This window comes from Dipodomys spectabilis, unplaced genomic scaffold, assembly GCF_019054845.1.
Source record: "Dipodomys spectabilis isolate Male_0828 unplaced genomic scaffold, ASM1905484v1 ptg000082l, whole genome shotgun sequence".
Lineage (NCBI taxonomy): Eukaryota > Metazoa > Chordata > Mammalia > Rodentia > Heteromyidae > Dipodomys > Dipodomys spectabilis.
The window spans coordinates 1,983,141-2,003,949 of NW_024870759.1; the positions used below are offsets into that span (position 1 = coordinate 1,983,141).

At 37.1% G+C, this 20,809-nt stretch overlaps 1 protein-coding gene and 1 pseudogene across 9 annotated transcripts in view; one reads left to right on the top strand and one right to left on the bottom strand.

Moving 5' to 3' along the window:
* The window catches only part of Cask (calcium/calmodulin dependent serine protein kinase), a 345,788-nt gene that overhangs the window by 81,472 nt on the left and 243,507 nt on the right, over positions 1-20,809 (bottom strand). For all 9 annotated transcript variants that reach the window (XM_042683597.1, XM_042683593.1, XM_042683598.1 and 6 more), the window contains 3 exons: positions 18,065-18,187; positions 14,180-14,263; positions 5,075-5,174 (listed from right to left, as the gene is read on the bottom strand). In XM_042683597.1, coding sequence (XP_042539531.1) covers positions 5,075-5,174; positions 14,180-14,263; positions 18,065-18,187 — 307 coding nt within the window. The remainder of the gene's footprint in view (positions 1-5,074; positions 5,175-14,179; positions 14,264-18,064; positions 18,188-20,809) is intronic.
* On the top strand, positions 6,662-7,018 carry LOC122110899 (annotated as a pseudogene).

The window sequence follows — 20,809 nt, forward strand, 5'->3', positions numbered from 1 at the left end:
CACAGCCAGGGAGGAAGTGAAGCAAGTCAATACCCATGTGAGTGAGCCTGGAAGGCGATCCCCAGGGTTATGCCTTCAGTGGTATGGCCGCTCTGAGTTGTATTCTCATGAGAGATATTGAGCCAGAGGCACTCAGCTAAGCCATGCCCCAATTCCAGAGCCTCAGAAACTATGAGATGATAAAATGCTGTTGTGTTGAGGTCATTAATTATACTAACACATGGTGATATTTAAATTAAATAGGTTGTAGTTTGAACTGCCAATAACGAATGCAAGAAAATGTGACAATGAATTCCATATCAACAACTAGGTTTTCTAATTTGTCTTTGTTTCTTATCTACTTTTTCTCCTAGTCAACACAATTTTGAGGTTTACTTTTTAACTGAAATGTCCCTTGAGATAACTGTAGATTCATATACATTTGTAAGAAATAACAGAAAGAGATCCCTTGTATTCTTTGCTTAGTTCCCTTACTGGAAACTACAGTCATAAAATAACAGTATATTATCAGAACCAGAGGACTGACATTGATACAATCCACCCACTTTATCTAGATTGTTATTTATACTCATTTGTACGTATATGTACATTTATTTTAATTTTCTCATATAATCAACTACATATTTTATAAAGTCTAGTCATTATATTATTCCTTATAAATACCTATTTGATGGTAAAACTTGTTATGAGACATGATTTCAGAGTTATTTCACACCCACATATTAATAAACTGAAAATAGACTCAGAAAGTAATGAAAAACACTCATAGCTCATATAATTGTCAAAGAAAAATTCACTTACCCTGAAAGTTTTCTTGAAAGCAAACTATAAAAAATGTTACCCTTCCCCCAGGATTAATGTACCTGTGTTTGAAATTCAGATGTGAAATAATATTAACTGTGCTTGTAATTTTAACACTGCCTCTTTTTTCTCTTAGAAAAGAAGTAAGAACTGAATATTATTTGGGTTAACAGTACCTCAGGAAATCAATATGCCCAAGTTTTTATTTTTGTAGTCAGACAGTGTTAAAATTCATATTTAAACATCTAAACACAAACAGCCAAGGAAAAGTCAAGCTGATTACGAACCATGCAAAGCAAACATTTTTGCATAAAAGAGAAACCTTAGAGGGATACCTACTTTCTGCTGCTAGAAGTCCTAGGAGGAAGGCAGCATATGGACAAACAACAAACAGTATGATTTTAGAGGGAGCAGGTTATCAAGCCACAGTTGGGCCCACTAGATGAGCCACTAGATGACCCCAAAGGAAGCCTTCATGTTCCATGAGCACAGTCACGAGGACTGTTTAGGATTTTAGGCCTTGAACACTGGGTTCTAATTTGGACTTCTTAGCTTTGAAATATGAGAATAGAACACTTCCACTGTGAATTATTAAGAAAGAAAGCAGCAAGACACAAACGATTATAAGATAGAGCTCAATGAATTCTATGAAATGCATAATAGATGAATTTCAATAATCAAACTATAGAATATTGCTGAAAATTGTTTTACATTGTAAGTGACACACTTAAACATGATCAACTTCTCTTTAGATGGCAAATGGGGAAACTGATTAGTTTTAAAATTGTGATTTAAAAATATTCATATTGTCTTAAATGTATTCATTACTCACTACCATGATAGGACTTAATTTAGGAAAACAATATGCTATATCATTTGTGTACTTAGCTTTTTTACTGTCAAATTTTGGATTTCACAGATCAGTATAATTACGAGAAATTTGGAGCACAGTTAGTCAAGTAAAAATTGACCCACATATAGGCTGGGTGCTGGTGGCTCACACCTGTAATCCTAGCTAATCAGGAGACTGAGATCTGAGGTTCACAGTTTGAAGCCAGCTTGGGCAGGAAAGTCCATGAGATTCTTATCTCCAATTAATTACCAAAAAACTGGAAGTGGAGTGGTGGCTCAACTGGTAGAGCACTAACCTTGAGGGGAAAAAAAAAGCACAGGGACAAAACGCAGGCCCTGAGTTCAAGGCCCTAGGACTGGCATAAAAAAATGACCTACAAAAAAATGACCTACATATAGACATTTCATAAAAAGACCAGAAAAGGCATCATCTGAAGGTGTAACACAAAGACAGTCCATGACAAGAAAGGGCAGCTGGTGATCTTACACCCTTTCCTCTTTCTAGCCCCTCCATTCTGCCCTCCACAGCCCTACTCTATAAGCACATGCAATGTGATCATTTTTTTCTTCTTGCCATAGGCTTGAGTGAACTTTCAGGTAATAATGAAAAGTGCTTTGTGTTTTGTGCTGTAAATAAAGTCATACACATTTAAACAGAAAGACATGGAAAGGATAACTTTGAAGATAAAGGAGATAATGTAGAATTTATGCATTAGTATCAACATAGAATTAAGGTTTGAAAATTAATGAAAGTATTTAAAAACAAGACAAATATGGAGATGGATATCTTAATTTATGAAATATAAAACTCCATGTGAGTCCAGGTAAAATACATAATTAGCTCTCTGCTACCAACTATATGACCACTAACTACTGTTAGCTGCTGAAAAGGACATCTACTGGCAGATGACTGATAAATACTGCTGATAATTGTAGAATGTGGTCTTTAGGCTTAATATTAAAATGTAATTTTAGGTATATTTTAGGTAATTTTGGTATATTCCTATATTGGTTTATTCATATATATATATATATATATATTTAGTAAAATGTTAATTTTTTCTTTAAAAATCTCCTTTGCAAAAACATTTGAATACTTTTTGGCTTCTGAATATATAGAATTTTGTCTACATTTAAGGTGAGTGATTAGCATTAGAGGTGAACATGGCATATTAACTGTTTTCTTTTCTATTTTTAGTAATCAGACAGTATAATTAAAAGTTTTGTGATATATATTTAACATGTCAGATGAAAATATAGACTGCTTATGTAATTATTTAAACATTTTTAAAAGGAAAAAAAGGATATGACTACAGGAATGCAAAAGTAAAAAGAAAAGTTAAACTGTGAACAGTTAATATGAAGACTTGTAAGCTACCTAGAAGATGGTGTAAGAAGTTTCTTTTTTTTTTATATGGTACTGGGGATTTGAACTCAGGGCACTAAGTCAGCACTCTACCAGCTGAGGTATGTGTCTAGCCTATTATGTTTTTGTAATTTTACAAATAAGGGCTCATACATGCCAGGGCAGGACTGGACAAGATCCTCCTGTTTATATTTCCTGTGTAGCTGGGATGACAGTCTCTATCATTCCCAGTTTTTTAAATTTATTGGTTGAGATGAGGCCTTTTACCCAACTAGGCTTAGAACTGTGATTCTCCTCATCCTCCTCAAGTAGCTAGGATTATCGGCATGTACCATTGTATCCAGCAAAACTTTTTTTTTGTTTAAAAAACAAGTACTATAAGCAGAAACTATTTCAACCAAATTATCTAAATACTAGCAAAAAAGGGAAAAATTGGGCAATAAGGTATACTTAACAGAAAATAAGTGTGTCTATAAAAACATAATTTCTTTCTCTAAAGGAAAATTTCAACTCTTCCCCAAAAAGAACACTTAAGAGCTCATCAAACCCTTGCTAGGCAGAGGTAAATATTAATTAAGGACCAATCTTGAAGATTGGGTATATGAAGTAATTTTCAAGGAGCATGCTGTTCTAGGCTAATTTCTAAAGATGAGAGTGACAGTACAGATAGTGACCTAAAATCTCAGAGATAATTTATCCTAAATATATGCCAAATTGTGACTCTATCATGTAGTCACAGAATGGAACAAAAACTAGCTCTAGACCCACTCTCCATAAAAAAGGCCAACTATATAAGGAAAAAGTGATATGTTAGAGCTGATAATAAGTTACAGGAGGAGAGAAAAAACATACTGAAAGGAAAAATAGAGGCAGATACGTAACTATAGGAAGCTTTGGGTCCATATTTAGAAACACAAGCATGTCTTTCGTGTGGTAAGGGTTCTGTGTAGTTACAACGCACCACAAGAGGAAGACAGCAAAAACTTTCTCTTTGGCCATTTCTCTGAGATTCCCATTTCTGAATGTTTTTGGAAATCACCTCTACTGAAAAGAGGAAGATTCACATCCCAATTGGTAAAAGTCAAAATGAGGAACTAGACACCTGCTGGAATGGCAAAGTCAATCTGGTCATTTTGCACAAGGTACAAGCACATACTAATTGGTAAGACATTCTGAATATGTATGTACACATATGCTCATAAATAGGAAGCAGGAACATTCTTCTTATGTTGACAAATGTGGAACAAACAACTTGTGCTTTAAGAAGGTTTTTTTTCCTGGACCTTGATTCCAATGATACCACATAAAACTGGACAAACTCAGTCCAAAAATACAATAATCAAATTAGTAGCAAAGAGTCAATTACATGCCAAACATTATCTCTAATAAAAGAAAGAAGAAAACTTGAGGCTAGAGGATGACTTCGGACTTAAGTAAATAAATATGTAAATGAAATTCAAAAACTAACATACACATCTGTATTTCCATGTACATATAAATGAAGCCTATAGTTTTTCATTGGGAAACTAAACACTAGTAGGTTGTTTTCAGGAGTACCTAGACTGCTCACCAAACAGGTAGCTCTTCTATGTTCTTCCTCCTTGAATATTTACATTCATGTGTTAGAGACTATATAGAAAGAACAAGATGGCTTTCTATGAAAAGATTCAATTCAAAGTGGTGCTGGGTAAAATCTGATTTAATATTGTTGAAATGGGAAAAATTGAAAGAGAAGGCAATCATAAAGATCTAAACAGACAGATTGTGATGAACTAACTGTAAGGCTAGGTCTAGAGTGTAGAACGGGGAAGAAGTATCACTGAGGTAAAAAGAAAAAAGTGAAATGTGAGTTTAGGAGAAGTAGAGGAGAGCGATTTCGGTTATTAAAATGAAAAGGAACAAGACATGCAGTGAAAATGTGGTTGTTGACAAACGTCTTTAGAGTATCTTCCAGGATTTGGCCTAAATTCATAGGAAAAGTTTATTCATAATGGAAGAGAAATGATGTAAATTCTTAAATGATTTACAAGATGAATGAATGAATTATCCAATTACCTGAGGAGGTAGGGTCTTCGGAGAAATCCGGCAACTCTTCAGGGGGGTCCCCATAGAAGGAATTGAACTTGTGACTTGACACAGCAGCTAGTACTGCACCCTAAAGCAAACAGAGGAGAAAAAAAATACAGTATTAAAACAGAAAAATGATCAAATAAAAAGTTACTGAAATGGTTGTTTACCCTTATTTAAAAAGTCAAATACATAGATGTTGGCTACAAGAAAAGGAGGTTTAAAAATACCTCTGGAGACTGGGCATTGGTGGCTTATGCCTGTAATCCTAGCTACTCAGGAGGCTGAGATCTGAAGATCACAGCTCAAAGCCAGGCTGAGCAGGAAAGTCTATGAGAAGAGTCTAATCTCTAATTAACTACCAAAAAGCTGTAAGTGGGGTTGTGGCATAAATGGGCGAGGGCTAGCTTTGAGCACAAAAGCTCAGGGATGGTGCCCAGGCCCTGAGTTCATACATATCCAGAAAACCTCTGGATTCCTTTAAATAAATTATACATGCATATAACAGAATAACACTGTTGGGAATTGCAAAAGGGTATGAACTAATTACACCTTGAAATCAAACATCCATTAGACTAAAGAGTCAGTATACAGTGATTCTGCAGAAGGATGTTTAATGAAATGAAAAGATGTGGTTGAAAAATCACATGAGAAAAGGTTTCAAAACAATAGCTAGTCTGCTCTAAGTTTTGGAAAAAAAGTTAATACAGATACAAAATGTTAACAGGATTAACTATACTGAGTGGTAGGATTATGAAGTTTCTTTCTTTTATATATTTCTCCTGTTCCTTTTTTTTTTTTTTTTGGGTCTGGTCGTGGGGCTTGAACTCTGGGCCTGGACGCTGTCCCTCAGATCTTCAGCTCAAGGCTACCACTCTACCACTTGAGCCACAGCGCCCCTTCCGGCTTTTTTCTTTTTGCTTATGTGGTGCTGAGGAATCGAACCCAGGGCCTCAGGCATGCAAGGCAAGCGCTCTACCACTGAGCCACCTTCCCAGCCCCCCGGTTCCTTTTGTTTTTAACAATTATTGTTCTTGTATGTGATTTCCCAGTCAGGCCACACATCAGAATCAACTACATGTGACTCTGACCTTTTTGTGCCTGTCTTGGGGCTTGAACTCAGGGCCTGGGTACTGTCTCTGAATTGTTTTGCTCAAGGCTAGCATACTACCACTTGGGCCACAGCTCCATTTCTGGCCTTTTGGTGATTTACTGGCAATAAGGTCTCACGGAGTTTCCTGTCTGGGCTGGCTTTGAACTGTGAGTCTCAGATTTCACCCTTTTGAGCAGCTAGTATTACAAGCATGAATCCCTGGTGCTTGGCTACATGTAATTCTTTTAAGCCATATTTTAATCTTCTTTGAGCCCTCTCTGGGAACCACTGCCATACTGAATGCCAGTGGCTGACATCTCTTAGCACTATTGGGTGGGGAAATGATGGGAGTTGTTGTTTCAATAACAGAAGAATGATTGAACTTCTAAGCTTGTTTCCCAGTTCTGTTCCCTTCCAACCACATGACACTGCTCAAATAAATCATTGAGGCAGGTCTCAGGCCGAGGTGGGTTGCCAGTGGGATGGAAGCCACTTTGGAGCAGCATCTGGAGGACACAATGAAGAATCTGTCCATTTCTGGAGTCTTGTGCACAGATTCACAGGGACTTTAATCTGGACTGCTGGGGTACTCCATCAGATGAACATGCTGGAGTGATATCTGTTCTTGCTCAGCAAGCAGCTAAGCTAACCTCTGACCCCACTGTTATTCCTGTCGTATGTCTAGGATCAGATAATGGGAACATTATGATCCAGAAATATGATGGCATAACAGTGGCAGTGCACAAAACGGCCTCTTGACATCTCATGTCAGTTTTCTAGAAGCCTGTCATAGCCTGTCATTCAACCTAATGCTAATTAAAACTTGTAAAACTATTGAATTATACTTGTAAAACTATTGACATTCCAATGGTTAGATCATTCACTTGATGTACATTGGGCACTTTTCTATTTATATAAGTTGCTTTTAAATTAACCTCTCAAGATGTAAGAATTTTTCATGTTCAAGGCCATGCTCTACCACTTGAGCCACAGCTCCACTTCTGGCTTCTTGGGGGTAGTTAATTGGAAATAAGAATTCTTGGACTTTCTTGCTCAAGCTGGCTTCAGGCTAAAATCCTCAGATCTTGGCCTCCTAAGTAGCTAAGAGTCAGTATAGGCATGAGCCACAGGCACCTGGCTAAGAAAGGATCATGTTTTGAAGCATGTTTGTGTCCAAAGATAATATGGATGTAGTGAGGAACAAGGGGTTTTCAGCAGGAAGAAATGGCTATGAGAGGACAAACCAAAATGAGTATTTATGTAATAGCAAGTGATCTAGTTTAATTGGTCAGGCAAGAGGTGAACAATTGGTTCCAGGTCAGTTTGTCTACAGAATTTTCTATATACAACAAATAAATCTGTTTGGAGGAAAAAAATAAACCATTGAACCAATGTTTTGTTAATCTGTTGAGAATATTCAAAAATATGCTTTATTTTATGATTGCCAAATTTATAATATACACAATGGTGCTTTATAAGCTAGAGAACATTTTATAAATGCAAGTAATTACTAACCCTACTAAAACAGAGTCAGAATATGAGCACTGTCTTTTGCTAGTTTACACAGAATTGGTCATTTAAGTTGCTTAAGTAACAAATCACCTAAACTGCCTAAATCTTTGTTTTGTTCAATATTGTTGAATTTTCTTGAAAACGAAGGTAAATGTGTTCTACATGTAGACATTTGTTAATACATGAAAATGTTAATAGAAAACAAAGTTTACTCTTTGGGAGGCTCATGTTAGTGTTCCTTTCCTCTTTCCTCTCCTCTCCTTTCCTCTCCTCTCCTTTCTCTCCTTCCCTCCCTCCCCTCTCTCTTCCTCTCTCTTTCTCTCTCTCCTTTCTTTCTTTTCTTTCCTTCCTTCCTTGCTTTCTTGCTTTTTCTTTCTTTCTTTTTTTTCTTTCTTTCTCTAGGCCAGAGCGCTGCCCCTGAGCTCTTCAGCTCAAGGGTAGCACTCTACCACTTGAGCCATAGCACCACTTCCAGTTTTCTGGTGGTTTATTGGAGATAAGAGTCTCATGGACTTTCCTGCCTGGGCTGGCTTTGAACAGTGATCCTCAAATCTCAGCCTCCTGAGTAGCTAGGATTACAGGTGTGAGCCACTGGTGCTTGACTTTTCTATGTTTTTGGTTGGTTGTGGGGCTTGAACTCAGGGCCTGGGTGCTGTCCCTGAGCTCTTTTTCACTCAAGGCTAGTACTCAACCATTTTGAGCCACAATGACACTTCTAGTTTTCTGGTGGTTAACTGGAGATGAGTCTCATAGACTTTCTTACTTGGGCTGACTTTGCAATCCTCAGCCTCCTGAGTAGATAGGATTATAGGCATGAGCCCTCAGTACCTGGCTTAGGGTTTCTTTTTATAAATATAAACTGAGCTGGCACTAGTGACTCATGCCAAAAATCATCTATCTATCTATCTATCTATCTATCTATCTATCTATCTATCTATCTATCTATCTATCTATCTATCTATCTATCTACCTACCTACCTACCTACCTACCTACCTACCTACCTACCTACCTATCTATCTCAGGGTACAGAAAGTGAAGAGTCAGAATCAATGCTGGGCATGTGATACACACCTGTAATCCCAGCACTCAGGAGGCTGAGGTAAGGATTGCAAGAAAATGAAACATAAAGAACAACAACAAAAAACCCCACAAGCAATCTTAATGCTATAATTCTAGGCAATTTTGTGAATTTCTAAAAGTTCATGGTAATGCAAGGAGGGTTTTTTTTTGTTGAAGTATAGAGCAAAGCAGATTGTAATAAAAAACAGCAGTACTGAATGCTGAGTTTTTCTTTCTACAGAAGAATCTCATTTCATTATTATATGTGTTCCCTAAAGCTGTTTCCCACACACTGAAACTAAAATTTTAGAGGTGTTTTATTTTTATTTTCAAATGCGTGTCTTAATGCGTGTCTTTTAGATTTTAAGGCCTGTTCTAGCTGCTACAATAGTCAGGTCTATAAATAAATATTTACACCACTAGGGAAACACTATTTAAAAGAGTCCCAAGAGGTAAATTCTTTTGAAACAATAGTATGAAGTTCCTGATTTGTCTTACAGCTTGCAGTTTTGCTTATTTAGTTCTCTAAACTCAAGGACCACACATGGTTCAAACAGTCAATGCAAAGCTATTATGTAAAACAGCATAAGAGTTCTAAAATAGTTCAGATTAATAGAATTCTCTTAGGGTTTAAGAGTTAGGAGGTGGCTTCTTCTAAAAGATTCATTTTACAGATGAGAAAACTGAGGTCCAAAGAGGTTAAGCAACCTCTTAAGGCCACTGCCAACTTAAGAGACATGATCGAGTGTTGGCAGAATTGAGAGCCTCTAGTACTCTCTGGGTCCAGTTCAAGGGTTTCAAGAACACTACATTCCTTTTATTTTGTTTCTGCTTTGAAGGCCCTATGAGACACTTTTGCTAGTACTCTAGCATTGTAGCAAGAAAACAGAACACACAAAATGTAAATAAGTATATAGTGTTATGTTTCATAAAACTTTATGTAAGCAAAGGCAGTGGGCAAGATTTGGCCTCCAGGTTATGATTTTTTTTCTGTTCATCATGGAGTTTGAATTCTGGTCCTACTGTCCCTGAGCAATTTTGTTCAAGGTTAGCACTCTACCACTTGAGCCAAGCCTTCACATCCAGTTTTCTGGTGTTTAGCTGGAGTTAAGAGTCTCACAGATTATCCTTCCCTGGATGGCTTTGAACTGAGATTCTCAGATCTCAGCCTCCTGAGTAGCTAGTATTACAGGTGTGAGCCACCAGTACCCAGCTGGGTTATGACTTATACTGCACTATTGCTACTAAAGGGTTTATATTGGATTCAACAGAAATATAAAATCTGATCTTATACAAGTAGTTCTCCAAATTTCCTGGTTTATGAAACCTTTGTAAAAACAAGTTTTCTATATGCTTTAATCTGGAAGGTTTGCTTTAGTTTAATATGTTTTGAGGATGAAACAATAATTCTGAATTAATAAGACTATTCACAATCTAGTAAGATAAATAGCATTAAAGTTATAATTTTCTACCTTAAAATAATGGGAAAAAAGCATACTTCAACCAACTTTGCTGACCTATGAACAGTTTAAGAATGTAAGAGACTGATCAATAACTAAGAGAAGTGTACAGGGTATACTTTTAAACATGCAAGATAAATAATGGAAACTTTTATTTATTTATTTTTTTGTCAGTTGTGTGGCTTGTTGTTTTTTTTTTGGGTCTGGTCATGGGGCCTGAACTCTTGGCCTGGGTGCTGTCCCTCAGCTCTTCAGCTCAAGGCTATTGCTCTACCACTTGAGCCACAGTGCCACTTCCAGCTTTTTTCTTTTTGCTTATGTGGTGCTGAGGAATCGAACCCAGGGCCTCAGGCATGCAAGGCAAGCGCTCTACCACTGAGCCACCTTCCCAGCCCCGGTTGTGTGGCTTGAACTCAGGGCCTAGGTGCTATCCCTGAGCCTCTTTGTGTTCAAGAATAGCCAGTGCTCTACCACTTGAGCCACAGTGCCACTTCCAATAATGGATAATTGTAGATAGCTTTCAGAAATCTTCCTTATCCTTACCCCACATGAGTAGTTTTAGCTTCTGAATTGAATCATGTGGTTTCAAATCACAATTTCCCAACACAGATTGTTTCTGTTTCTTTGATATGCTTCCCTGTAAAGAAATGTGCTTTCTAGGGGTAGAAATAATTCATGAAGCAAAAGGGACAGTTACAAGACTCTCTGCTGAGCCTCTTCCCTAGATTGACAAACTCAGATACTCATACCCTTTTATTCATAATTCCTTTGGAGTACCAACTAAGAGACCCACACACCCAGAGCATAGATTTTCTTCTCGGGCTAGATTGCACCTGTTCTTATGCATCCTAACAGTCAATCATCTCCCCCAAACTCAGATACTCATTAAGCAGACATGCCCCAGAACCTAATTGCTAATCTGCTGTCTCTATAGATTTAGATACATAAATAACTACTCTTGACATTTCAGATACATGAAACATCCAATATGTGTTCTATTTTATGTCTTGTTAAATGTGGACATACGATTGTCCCAGCACCATTTGTTGAAAAACAAACTAAACCAAGACAGAACTATTCTTTTTCCACTGAACTGCTTCAGCATTTTTGTCAAAAACCAGGTCGCCATAACTATAATAAGGGTTTATTCCTGTACTCTTAATTCTGTTCCAGTGATTTACCTACAATGCACAATACTAACATCATATTGTTATTTATAGTAAATGCTCCAACTGAGAGGTATGAGTTTTCTAATTAAAAATTATTTTGGATATTCTTGGAACCTTGCATTTCCATACAAATTTTAGGAACAGTTTAAACTTTCTGCCCAAACATTGATAGGGATTGTGTTGACTCTTCAGGTGAATTAGAGAACTGCCACCTTAACACTATTAAAATATAAATATTAAAATATTTAAATTCATGAATAATTAATTATATTTATTTTTATTTTTGTTGGTCGTGGGGCTTGAACTCAGGGCCTGGGTGCTGTCTCTGAGTTCTTTTGCTCAAGGCTAGCACTCTACCACTTTGAGCCACAGCTCCACTTTCAGTTTTTGAGTGGTTAATTGGAGGTAACAGTCTCCCAAGGACTTTTCAGTCTGGCTTTGAACCACTGTCTTCAGATCTCAGCCTCCTGAGTACCTAGGATTACAGGTGTGAGCCATTATCACCCAGCCATTGATTTAGATCTTTAATGTGTCTCAGAAATGCTGGTCCATATATCTTGTACTATTTTTTTTTTGCTTAATTTTACCCTAAATATTTCCTTTTTTGATAGTAGTGTGAATGGAGTTGTTTCTTAATTTCATTTTAGGACTGTTCTTTACTCATATACAGAAATACAACTTAATTTTGCATATAATCATGTATCAGGTGATTTTCTAAATTTCCTTCTTTCCTCTTCCTTACGAAGGTACTTTTGTTTGAAGGGTCTCAGGGGTTTGCACTTGCTATTGAGCCATGCCCCCAGCTCTTTTTTTATTGGAGAGATACTTCCCAGAGGATTATAGTTACATGAGTAAGGTAATGAGTATATTTCTCCAGCTCTTTTTTTGCACTGGCTATTTAAGGTTTTGCTTCCTGTCTAGGCACATGTCTGGACCACAATCCATCTATTTTAGGCTTCCTGTCATAGCTGGGATGATAGGTGCATGTCACCATGCCCAGCTTCTTTCTATCGATATGAAATTTTGCCAAGGTTTCTGCCCCACTGGCCCGGAACCATAATCCTCTCACTCTCAGTGTCCCAGATAGACAGGATTACAGGCATGAGCACCGCTCCCCCCCCCCCCCCCCCCGCCCCAGTGCCCAGTATGCACTTATTATTTCTAATGTTGGTTTTTGGTAGATTCTTTGTGATTTTCTACATATAGAAATATGCCACTGTAAGCTTTTCCTTTCTTTCCAAATGGATGCCTTTTCTTTTCTTGCCTGAATATACCAGAGCCCAAGAATTTAACATTTCTAACATTTCTTAGGTGCTGCTGATGCTGCCAATCCAGGGACTAAGGAGAGTATAGAATAGTCCTCTGTCATCTGTACTTACAGTTACCAATGGTTAATCTTGGTATGAAAATTTTAAATGGAAAAATTCAAGGAAAATAACTAATATTTTACATAACTTTTATTATAACATATGGCTAAAATGTTTGTATTTTATTATTAGATATTAACCAGTAATACAATATCTAATTTATAAAATATATTTTAACAGATATGTGCATATAGGGAAAAACTGAATTCAGTACAATCTGTGGTTTCAGGTATCTTCTAGGGGTCCTCGAATGAGGGGAACTAGAATAAGGGGAATTACTCTGTTTATATAATGGACACACTATTAGATAAAAGCAATAGAAATGAGTATTATAATACATTACTAATATATGAGCTTCTCTTTCTAGATATTATGAAAGAAAAATGATAATAAACTACTGAGAAAGGACTAACATAATTATGTGGGAAGAAATTCAACAACAGAGATTATTCAGTGTGATTTTTGGTGTTCCATGAATTAAAAAAACACTCCTAAATATTGCAAAATGTTAGAATCCATGGCAAAAAGCTAACAGCTCAGAAAAGTTTCTGGTTCACCAGATTTTACTCAAGAATGTCGCTCTAGAGGTCACCCTTTCTTGTACTTCTGTGTTCCTCTGTATTGTCTTCCATAATAAAAAATGTTACAACTGTAAGTTACAAAGGTAATTTTCTACTAATTTCAGTACACTCTCTTAAAAACAGTTTCAAGCTACTCACAAAAATTGAGCTTTTGCCCACCATTTATCGGGCTTAAAAACAGTGTCTAGGCGCCTAGCTGTGGATTTGTGAAAATAAGCTGTGTGGTGGGTTCTGACAGCCTGGGGCATTGAAATCTCTGTTCTAGAAGCCCAAATGAGAGGCAGAATGGGGACAGGTAGTTCCTTGAGGAAGGCAAGTGTGGCATGGATTAGCCAGGTGGCTGACTTCTCAAAGGAATGAAGTTTTACCAGAAGCTGAAAACAATTCAATAACGACCCTGCTGAAGTTTTAATTCTAGGTTGTTTGGTGGATCTTAAAACTTTAAATAGCCCTGCAAAGGATGTGGTAAATCCACATGACTACTCTTTGCTTTGACAGCTTGGCCCTGTCCAAATGAATCTTAGTCACTACTTACGCTATTTTCAGTCCAAGATTGATTTTGTGGCATGGAAAAGACAACATGTCTATTGTGATGGACGGGACCTAGCCCTCTGGTGAATTTGGGCAACGTGAAGTTCAACCTGGCATAGGGTAGTGATGTAGGAGGCCAAGCAATGGTTAAGAGTTAAAAAGAGTAAGAGAAGACTTAAGAAAAGAAGTACAAGCTGGGAAATGGTGACTCATGCCTGTAATCCTAACTACTCAAGAGGCTGAGATCTGAAAAAAATAAAAATCATAAAAAAAATCATAAAATACATGTGGTTGGCCTTTGGCTGACTTCTTCTATTTACCTTTAGTTTCCTCCTTGCATTGAATTTCCTCAGTTGTTCTACAGTTTCAGGAAGATGAATCTTGTAAGCATAACGATCCCGTTCCTATGAAAGAAGAGATAATGAACACATAACCATTTTCAAAGATGAAGAAGCTTAATATAAGACAAAGTCCAACTGGGCACTGGTGGCTCATGGCCTGTTATCTTAGCTACTCAGGATACTGAGATCTGAGGATAGCAGTTCGAAACCAGCCTGGGGAGAAATGTTCCTGTGAGACTCTTCAATTAATCTTTTTTTCTTTGTTTTTGATTTTGGTATCCTGTATATTATATATATGTTTATCTGATTTGGGTAAGGGAAGGGGAACAAGATGTTAAGACAAAGGACAAAGGGTGAACCAATGCAACAGTGATACTCACTTTATGTTAGAAATGAACTTTACAACTTGGGGTGAAGTGGAGTCAGGGAGAGGGAGAGTAGGAAAAAACAAGGGAAGGAGTAACAGTGTTTGGTAAGAAATGTATTCATTACTTATGTAATTATAACCCCTCTGACATCACCCTTACAATAAAATAAAATTAAAAATAACTGGAAGTGACACTGTGGCTCAAAATGGCAGAGAGCTAGCCTTGAGCAAAAGAGCTCATGGACAGTTCCCAGGCCCTGAGTTCAAGCCCCACAACTGACAAAAAAAAGTGAAACAAAGACAAAGTCCAATTACAGACAATAAATTTTTATTAAGGCTACAAAGGCTGTGAGAGGAACTCAACCACTTGTGAGAAAGTTTTAATCTTTGTGGGCTTACTATTGTTTGAATAAGTATTCATTGCAAATATCATTAATTTAGATAAAGGCTAGACCCACTTCTTACTGAATTCTTCCATGTTCAGAGAACATATATGTATGTGGTGAACTTAAGCTGTAGTCCACATATGACACAAGTTACTGACATTTTTGTCTTTCTAGTAACAGAAATCTATTATGTACAAAGCTCAGGTTACTTAAAATAAGAACTATAATCACTGACAGGAATGAGTTTCTAAAAAGAAATGTTATTAGCCAAGATAAGCTTTGGTAATGAAAGCCATTGTAAGTATGTAGTATATAATGCTAAAACATTTTCTAAAGGATCTTAAAAATGACTAAAATGGCTGCCACTGGCATTGTTATTTAACATTTTAACTAGCTTCTTTTTTTTGTCAGTTGTGGGGCCTGAACTCTGGCCCTGGGCGCTGTCCCTCAGCTCTTCAGCTCAAGGCTAGCGCATTACCACTTGAGCCAGTGCCACTTCTGGCTTTTTCTGTTTATGTGGTGCTTTGGAATCAAACCCAAGGTCTCATGCATGTGAGGCAAGCACTCCACCACTGAGCCACCTTCCCAGCCCCTTAACTAGCTTCTTTTAACAAACAAAAGATACCTGTTAGGGACAAACTGAGAAAAGCAACAGAGAAATAAGAACTCCCTTTAAACCATTTATTTCACCTTTGGGAGAAAAAAAATACTAAGAGTGTAGTATGTAAGAACCTAATCTTTTCTTGGATAATTGGGAAAAACTAGTACTGAATATCAGAGGGTTGAATGTAGGTATTTACATATATGTGTATACACAAATGTAAAAAAATATATAAATTATATATTTACAGTACTGTATGCTAGGTAAGTACTCAATCACTGAGCTTTACCTCAAGTCATAGGCATAATATTCTTTAAATTTTTTTATTATCTTTAAGTAGTTGTACAAAGAAGTTCCTATTTTACAAAACAATATATAAATACAAGTGTCTGATAACATTGTCACCCATTGTTCCTAACCCACCCCTCCTCTCACTTTTCTTTTTTTTTAAATGAGATTAGGTGATATATAAATTTCACATATTTCATAGTATTGTGGAATAGTGATACTTAGTAAAGTTACAAATACATTTTAACCTTCACAAGGCAAATTGTTATTATCATGGTCTATAAAGTTTGTGAATTCTATGAACTTTGACAATACAATTATTTCTTCTATATCAGGTGATATTTACATTTCTTTCCTTTGGCTTAGTGTAAGCTGTTCCCTCTTTCCCTCTCAATCCTCCTTTCCCATCGCTGTCTTTGGGTTGCTTAGTTCATTTTCATCTATGTCCAGTGCAGCTGATGGGCGTCTCTGATGTATGTTTTCCCGTTTCCCACTGATTCTGTGTCCTCCTCCTAGCTTCTCTCCACTGCACACACACACACACACACACACACACACACACACACGTATATATATATATATATATATATATATATATATATATATATACACACACACACACCATATAAGACATAATATTTTTAAGCAGAATTAAGATTAACCAGAATCCCAGAATTATTTTGTGATATTATTCCATGACATTGCCACTAAGACACATTGTTAATCTGTGTTTTTATATATCTTAATGTTTTGCCTAACATGTGGAAAAAAGCATGATGTAATATAATGAACATTGCTTTATTTGTTAAATCATTGAGCTCATACTATGTGCTAGATATTTTCTAGGTTCTAAACTAAAGTAAACTAAGAGCTACTATTATGCACCTTATATTTTATGGGGTAGACAGACAATAAACAAGGAAGTAAAAGTCAAGTATACCTTATGGTGACAGCTGTGGGGGAAAATTTAGACAGGGACAGGAAAATAAGTATTCTGAAGGCAAGGCATTTCTTCTCTCCAATTTTAAAAACAATGGTCAGAGAAGGTTTTACTAAGAAGCTGGTGTCTAAGCAAGTGAAGATGGTGAGGGAGAGAAATATAGAGGAAGGACATGATGACTAATACAGAATGGCTGAGGCAAGGAAGTACCTGTGTCTGAGGGTCAGCAAGGATGCTAATATAATGGCAACCAAAAAGGAAAAGGGAGAGTAGGAAATCAGAAGGTATTTAGTGAAATCATGAAGGTATCTGAAGCCAAGCTTATAGCAGGTTAAAAAAGAAAACATCACGGGAGAGACCTGGATTCAAGAGATAGTGTTTAAAGCCAGTGCAACTATATGAGATCTCTCAGGCCTGAGTATTGATGGAGAAAAAGAGGAGGAACAAGGACAGGGGTCAGTGACACTCCAATGAGAAGAGGTAGGTGAATGGACATGAGGATAAATCAGCATGTTCTGAGAGGAGCAGCCAGACTGGTAGAAGGCAAAACAGCAGAACAGGTGTCCTAGGAGACAGGGGAAAATGAGTATTGAAGGAGGATGCATATGAAATGTTACTGACAAGTCAAGAATGATAAGCCCTGGATCTGACCACCAGACTTGGCCATTTGAAGGTTAAGAGCAACTTGACAAGACCAGGTGTTATGTTTTAGTTCTTGTGATTCTGGGGTCTCAACCTTGGCCTTGCATTTATACTAGGGAAGCATTTTACAACTGAGCACTACTTTTCTCACCTATAATATGAGAATTTCCTGAAGTTATTGAACTGCATAATGTTTTAATCAAACAGTTCTGTTTCATTGATGTGTCAAGTTCTATTTTTCCTCAATACTTGGAAAGATGGGATAGAAAAAGAAAATTTAAAAGTGTATAATTTCTCTAAGAGTAAATTCATATCTAGTATTTACTGAAACCGTATTTAATGCTATGAAAGCACACAAGACCCATAACCAGAGGATAACAAATTTATTATGACGTGGTATTATTTCTGTGGTTCATAGTGCAGCTTTGGAACATGTATCCACATAGAACAAACAGGCCTTGATCCTTCACATATTCTGATTTCCATTGAACTGACACAGATACTGGAAAAGCAAACATGACAGACAGGAAAGGACTCAAAAACAAAAGCCAGGTGAAAAGGGCCACATTACAGAGCAGCGCACTGCTGTCACTGGAAGCATTTAAGCCAAGTGTGGTTTGTTACCTATAAACTCACATACCTTAAGCCATGGGTGATTGAGGGCTTCATAAACAGTGATCCTTTCGGCAGGATCCAGCATCAGCATGCGCCGTACTAGGTCTTTGGCACTTTCAGAGATATGGCTCCACTGCCTTGGATTCATCTGAAGAAGAGAAAGGAAAGTCATAAAATTACCTTAAGCAAGGAGTTAACATTCACTGATTCTGAATCTTCCTATTCTGCTTTAATGTGAATAAAATTCCTAGAGCAAAGAACAGAAATAGCTAGCCTGTCTTCCTTCCTTCTGTTTTGTTTTTTTGTTGGTCATGGGGCTTGAACTCTGGGCCTGCTGTCCCTGAGCTCTTCAAAAAGCACAGAAACAGTGCCCAGACCTTGAATTCCAGCCCCAGGACCAGCATGTACATAGACAAAAAAGTTAATTGAGATTAAATGTTAGCATATATCCTCTATATAAGATTACTATCTTTGACATCTGTCTTAAAAGACCTAGTAAGCTAGCAATGAGAATAAAGTCAAGTTAAAATCACTTAAAAACACTTAAGGAACAGTTTATAATTTAAACATACTACTTTAAAAAAAGTGTCATTAAACTTGCCCTAAAAATAGTCATCAAGGTGTTGGTGCCCTGCATTTTGCATATACACTTTTCTAATTTGGGGTGGGGAAGGGAAAAAACAAAATGCTTAAATAGGGATACAGGTTGTCCATTGTAACAATGAGATGCACAAGATACAACGTACAATTTAGGCGGGGAGGGGGGAAGTGGGGGGGGAGTGTAGTTGTGGAGATGGAAGGGAAGGGATAGTAGGGGAAAAACAAAGGAGGAGGTAACAATGCTTGATAAGAAATGTACTCATTACCTTGCACATGTAACCCCTCTGTACAGTATCTTTACAATAAAAAGTATAAAAAATAGTCATCAGGATAAAGGATTTTGTGAATAGCTCTTTTATTAAGAACCACCAGGGTGCTGAGATGTTGATATTTAAAAAAATAATGTAGTAGTATGGAGAAATACAGATAAAATAAGGTTGGTAATATATTAACTACTTAATCTGAGGGTTCTCCACTATTTTTGTTTAACAATTTCATGATTGAAAAAAAAGTAACAGTTCACTTAATATACTTTTATTAAGTGAAGTAAGCCAGGCCCAAAGAAACATAGGTCCCATGGTTTCCCTTATTTGCAATAAATAGTATATGTCTGAGACAAGCAGAAACGGTCAGATAAGTTGATGTTAGGTGAAATGAACCCCAAGATAAGGACTCAAATGTTTTTTTTCCTTGTTATTGTTTCAAACATATTTATAAGATATTTCTTTGTTGCTTTCTATGCCCCTCCCCCATGGAATAACCCCTGTTTTCACTGTATTTGATGTTGGTATAATTTGTGGAGGGGAAGAGAGCAAACAGATTGTTTAAATAGGGACACAGGTGGACCCATTGCCACAATGAGATGTACAAGATGTTATGTCGAAAAACGAACTTTACAATTTTGGCAAGGGGGGGGGACACGACGGGAAGGGGAGATAGGAAGGGGAAATACCTCTGTACGGTATTTTCACAATTAAAAAAAAGTAACAGTAATGTCAGGCGCTGGGTGCTCATGCATGCCTGGAATCCTAGCTACTCAGGAGGCTGAGATCTGAGGATCATGGTTCAAAGCCAGCCCAGCCAGGAAGGTCTATGAGATTCTTATCTCAAATTACCCACCAGAAAACTGGAAGTGGCACTGTGGCTCAAAGTGGTAGAGCACTAGCATTGAGCAAAAAGGGCTCAGGGGCAGCACACAGTCCCAGAGTTCAAGCCCCATGACTACCACTACCAACAAAAAAATAGCAACAAATATTGACAGACACTTACCACTGTATGTTAAAAAAAAAGCCCATGAGAGCCATCACAGCTGGCAGAGATAGACCTGGGTCTTTTGTAAGGGGAGTTATGAAGATAAGTGAGGGGTGAGAGTAGCCAGCTAAGTAAGTCATTAACCTCAATGCTTCAGCCCCATACTGTGCAAAATTATGATATAGCTGCTTCCAGATCACTTACTATATTTTGTTACTATTCCCTAGAAATAGGGAATTTTAAAATAATTTAATTTTCAGACACTGCCAATAGCCCAATTTTCTTACCAAGGAACAAAAATAACTATTCAATGGTTTAAAATTAGAATCAAATCCCAGACGCTGCAGGAATGAAGCCCATTGCCTTGGAAACCAGGAAGTTCGCAACTGAAAAAAACACAACTGAAGAACTCTATTATTAACAAATGCTTATAACTCAAAAAGGCAAGAGGGAGATTTTATTAAATGGTACCTATGTCATAAGCTGCTGAAAGGATGCAGTCAGTGCTGAGGCAATTCCTGGCATAAACTATGTGTCAGGTCTCAGGTAACATTGTCACTGGTATTCTTATGGTGCTATACTAGTGATCCTGCTTTGCTTCTTTTCATCCATTAGCATCTGTGATTTTACTTGATTTGGCAACACTAAATCTGAAAGCCCAGGCTCTGCGAGTTTGATAGTCATCCCAAAATTTCCAGGGATTGGAGAGGGATGACTTCTTACATGCTATTTCCTGAGTTAGTTACCTTGAAAGTATTGATTTTATTTCCCAGAGATCAACTGGCTCTAAGAGAAGCAGAAAAACCTATACTTAACACCTCTTTCTCTGTTTACTAAATTAGGAAGCTATCTTACACCAAATAAAGCAAAAGACCAGGTAAACAAAGTATACACTATAGTCACTTTCGTGATTCTTAAT